Source organism: Andrena cerasifolii, chromosome 1 (assembly GCF_050908995.1).
Source record: "Andrena cerasifolii isolate SP2316 chromosome 1, iyAndCera1_principal, whole genome shotgun sequence".
Classification (NCBI taxonomy): Eukaryota; Metazoa; Arthropoda; class Insecta; order Hymenoptera; family Andrenidae; genus Andrena; species Andrena cerasifolii.
In genome coordinates this window covers 4,604,953-4,610,110 of record NC_135118.1, presented here as the reverse complement: position 1 = coordinate 4,610,110, position 5,158 = coordinate 4,604,953, and the positions used below count along the sequence as shown (strand labels likewise).

Genomic DNA, 5,158 nt, shown 5'->3' with positions numbered 1-5,158 from the left:
GGGTCTAAGAGATTTTAAGCACCCCATGAAAACACATTTCACTGCTTTTCACCATCTCCTGGGGGTTGATATCCAATCGAGCCTAAGAAATATAATAAGGAGTCCGAGAAACCATATTTCATCCCTTTTTACCCCCTTCGGGTTGGAATTTCAAAAAATCCCTTCTCATCGAGCACCTACGTCGCAAAAGTAATATACCCTTCGACTTTCATGTTTCTCAGTACAGTAGTTTGGGCTGGACGATGATGAATCAGTGACACAACGATTATATAAGTATAGGTAGATCAAAATTATTGTTACTATGTTACTATGATACCTTCACCCAGCGATAGATACGAACGTAATTGGATTTACCTCTCCTGACATATTAACAGACTTATGAATACATTTGCCAGCGCTCGATAATGCAATTAGCTAACTTCCTCGAATCTATTTAATTCAATTAAGTCGTAATCTGATAGGGAATATCGCGATCGGCGAAGAATCGACTCGAGCGTGGAAAAGCAAGCGGGAGGGAGGCTTTTATCGATTGACTGGCGAACGAATGGTCATTTCCAGTGAAACCAGAGATTAAGGGCAAGGTCACGTGAGGTAAAGATCAAAGTATGCACCCGCTGAACCGTTCGACATTCCCCATTGCCACTTTCTTCCAGCATCATTCGGACATGGGATCCACTCAATCGCTGTCCGTCTACGACATCATTATCTGCTTCGAATCGTACTGAAAAAAAAATGGCCGGCAACGCGAGTGGATTCGCGTGTCGGACTTCAAACGAGCAGAAATCGCGGAGCCAACGCAAACTGGACTATTCAACCGTGCTGCTTGTCAAGTTACCGCGATACAAAATGCACTCGCGACCGCAGTGCAACGAATCACGGTCCGCGGCCTGTCACCAGCGCATTGTTGCAAAACAGGAGGGAAACAAAGTGGCAGCCGCACGCTCAACAACGACACCAACGGTTTCGACAATGGAAAAAAGATAAGTGTCGTATGGTTTACAAGGAAGATTCTTTTTTACAGTTGTGTTATATGTACCTAATTTTCTATGAATTTCACAAAGCCGTAGATCTTGACACGCACTGGCGCGATGGTTCTAGAGATTGTATTATATTAAATTAACGACGAAGAGCTCAAGTTACCTGAATTTTTAATAAAATTGCTGTATTGTTTTTTTTTTAAGGATTTGGGACTGTTGGGTTGAAGTAGTTCCTGAGGAGGCTTTCTAAATGTACCTGCTTTGTCGTTGACCTTCAGAAAAAGGCACATTACACATTAGATGGTGTTGCAAATTAAATTTGGAAACATTTTTGGTCTTACCAATTTTCTTTTCGACATCTGACGGTTAGTTAAAATTAAGATTTTCTTATTTCTGTCTACATTCATGTTGATAGGCGTCCAAAATCAGTTCTTAACGAATGTGTAAAGTTTCTATATCGGCCACTTATGTCACTGACTCTGATTTTAACAAATCGTTCTCTGTACAACTTGGTTTTTTACAATCTACGATGAAGTTGTGTACAGTCTTCCTTTTCACCAGAGACTTCGGTGAATCGCATTTAAGTTAGCGATACATCTGTACTGTTCACATTGCACTAAATGTTGCACTCCACCCATCTGCGGCTAAACTTAAAAAATAAGCCTCGATATCTCGATTTATCAAGTCACCCCCACGTAAAGTAACGATCTATCGAGTGGCATGCTCAAAGTTGTGGGTTCTCTACAACAGTTGTGTAAAGCGTATACATAGATTAATAAGGCCTGTCACTGTGCATGCCCAAAGAAAAGAGAGACTTTCAGTGTGAGCTTCGCAAGGATAGTGACTACTTAGCCTCGGGGTTCATCAGGAAATTCAGTATAGCGGAACTGTTGTTGCAGCAAGGGCTACTATTATACTGAATTCCATCTAACGGGGGTAGGTACTCTAGTGCAACTGCCAGTTTTTCAACGCCATCTTCGGTAATGTATTTAACAAAATCTGAGTACATACTATCTGGCGTTTTGTCTGCATATTAAGGTATGTTTGAAGTAATACTCAGAATTTTTTTGAATTTTATTATCGCACATATACATAGATATAGTCAGTGGCGCAAAGTTTTTAAAAAAAGTTCTTTTCCGACAGGCATTGATGTAGGAATTGCTGTAGTCCTACAAAATGGAAAAACTAAGGTTTATTTTCTTTATTCCATTTTCGCTATGGTTGGAACCACAGACGCTCCCTAACAATACAAATTTGCAGAATTACAGCATTTTGAAAAAAAATGTACGATTTTTGCTAGTAGCGGGAGCTGAGCAGATCGGTTGCAAATCGGTGGAGGCGTAGGTCCACTCTTATATGGATTGGTATATACGTAGAAGTACTCGTAGAGATACTACTACATAGTAGGGCTGCTACTAGAGCTACTGCTAGTAGGGCTACTACTAGAGCTACTGCTAGTAGGGCTACTACTAGAGCTATTACTTGTAGGTCTACTACTAGAGCTACTATTAGTATGGTTACTGCTAGAGCTATTACTAGAAGGGCTACTGCTAGAGCTAATACTAGTAGGGCTACTACTAGAGCCACTACTAGGAGGGCTACTACTAGAGCTACTGCTAGTAGGGCTACTACTAGAGCTACTGCTAGTAGGGCTACTACTAGAGCTATTACTTGTAGGGCTACTACTAGAGCTACTATTAGTATGGTTACTGCTAGAGCTATTACTAGAAGGGCTACTGCTAGAGCTAATACTAGTAGGGCTACTACTAGAGCCACTACTAGGAGGGCTACTACTAGAGCTACTGCTAGTAGGGCTACTACTAGAGCTAGTGCTAGTAGGGCTACTACTAGAGCTACTGCTAGTAGGGCTACTACTAGAGCTATTACTAGTAGGTCTACTACTAGAGCTACTATTAGTATGGTTACTGCTAGAGCTATTACTAGAAGGGCTACTGCTAGAGCTAATACTAGTAGGGCTACTACTAGAGCCACTACTAGGAGGGCTACTACTAGAGCTACTGCTAGTAGGGCTACTACTAGAGCTACTGCTAGTAGGGCTACTACTAGAGCTACTGCTAGTAGGGCTACTACTAGAGCTACTATTAGTATGGCTACTGCTAGAGCTATTACTAGAAGGGCTACTGCTAGAGCTAATACCAGTAGGGCTACTACTAGAGCTACTACTAGGAGGGCTACTACTAGAGCCACTACTAGTAGGGCTACTACTAGAGCCACTACTAGTAGGGCTACTACTAGTAAGGCTACTACTAGAGTTATTACTGGTAGGGCTACTACTAGAGCTACTATTAGTTCGGCTACTGCTAGAACTATTGCTAGAAGGGCTACTGCTAGAGCTACTACTAGTAGGGCTACTACTAGAGCTACTACTAGGAGGGCTACTACTAGAGCCACTACTAGTAGGGCTACTACTAGAGCCACTACTAGTAGGGCTACTACTAGAGCTACTACTAGTAAGGCTACTACTAGAGCTATTACTAGTAGGGCTACTACTAGAGCTACTATTAGTTCGGCTACTGCTGGAGCTATTACTAGAAGGGCTACTGCTAGAGCTAATACCAGTAGGGCTACTACTAGAGCTACTACTAGGAGGGCTACTACTAGAGCCACTACTAGTAGGGCTACTACTAGAGCCACTACTAGTAGGGCTACTACTAGTAAGGATACTACTAGAGTTATTACTGGTAGGGCTACTACTAGAGCTACTATTAGTTCGGCTACTGCTAGAACTATTGCTAGAAGGGCTACTGCTAGAGCTACTACTAGTAGGACTACTACTAGAGCTACTACTAGGAGGGCTACTACTAGAGCCACTACTAGTAGGGCTACTACTAGAGCCACTACTAGTAGGGCTACTACTAGAGCTACTACTAGTAAGGCTACTACTAGAGCTATTACTAGTAGGGCTACTACTAGAGCTACTATTAGTTCGGCTACTGCTGGAGCTATTACTAGAAGGGCTACTGCTAGAGCTACTACTAGTAGGGCTAATACAAGAGCTACTACTAATGGATTATGTCTGGGTTAGGTTACTACTAGAGCTAATACTAGTAGGGCTACTATTAGAGCCACTACTAGTACGGCTACTACTAGAGCCACTACTAGTAGGGCTACTACTAGAGCTATTACTAATGGGTTTACCAAAGGGGCTGCTGCTACAGGAGCTACCATCGCATGATTGATAACCAAAAACCTCATACGAACATCTTTGTTCCCCTCTCCATCCCTTAAACTCCACCTACAAACCTCACTATTGTTCGTGATTCCTATAAATTCATAAATCGTATAAGTCTACCTAAGCCTGCAAGCAAATCAACGCCACCCGTTGAAACGCTTTCGCGACATGGGGCTGTAAATGAGAATTCTAATATTTTAAAAGGAACAGCTGCGTATGTTGTCTGAAAGAATCTACTATTGTGGGGCAGCGAATGATATTGAACTGTGAACTGCATAGAAAGGGCTGTCGTTTCTCAGTAAGAACAGAGCGAGAGCACGCGTCGCGAAGTTGTAGCTAAGCACGAGCAACACGAAGGGCCAAGCGACTGAGCGAACGAACAGGCGAACGAGACGGGGAAAAAAAGGAGATGATGTCACCCTCTGCCGACCATATGTGACTTTCCAAAAATAAGTAATGCTAATAGTAATTGATGGCCGCGTTAGTTGCGCCGTTTCCTAATTCGTGTCGTCCGTGAAATATACCGAGTGTCCGATGGAAACGGCGCCACTCGAGCAGCTGTCGCCATTGAGGGTGAACATTGAGTTACAATAGACATCTGGCCGTGTTCAAGACGAGCTCGAAGAACACGCGATCATCGTTAAGGTGTATTAGAAACTGTGCCCTACGCTTTCGAGCGTGTTGCTGCATTTAACCTGTTGACTGGGTTGCTCCTCGACCAGAAACGTCTCTGCTGTATACTCACATACATATACCGAAATTGGCAAATTTTGTCCACAATACATCTGATGCATCACCGGACACCGTAAAGTTTTGTAATAAGTCAACTGGTCTTAATGCGGAAGAGTTTTCGTATGACGAGTTAACTCGTCTTTCTCAGTTGCGATGAAGTCATACTTGGTTCCTTTGATCGCGTAGTGATGAAGTGGGCAAATATCATCGCTCAAAATTTATCGAAGTCTATTTCGATGGACAGGTAACTATCACC

The 5,158-nt window shown here is 42.8% G+C and overlaps 1 protein-coding gene across 1 annotated transcript; it reads right to left on the bottom strand.

Moving 5' to 3' along the window:
* Positions 1-2,373: 2,373 nt before the first annotated feature.
* Positions 2,374-4,738, bottom strand: LOC143370851 (uncharacterized). The gene is made up of 2 exons (XM_076815861.1): positions 4,695-4,738; positions 2,374-4,000 (listed from the first exon to the last, which is right to left on the bottom strand). The coding sequence occupies exons 1-2, from the start codon at positions 4,736-4,738 to the stop codon at positions 2,374-2,376; spliced, it is 1,671 nt and encodes a 556-aa protein (XP_076671976.1).
* Positions 4,739-5,158: the final 420 nt, after the last annotated feature.

Coding starts and splice junctions, on each gene's coding strand:
- LOC143370851 (XM_076815861.1), bottom strand. CDS start 4,738: ATGGCGACAGCTGCTCGAGTGGCGCCGTTTCCATCGGACACTCG. Junction 4,001..4,694: donor CCGTTTCCATCGGACACTCG/GTATATTTCACG, acceptor ATAATCCATTAG/TAGTAGCTCTTGTATTAGCC.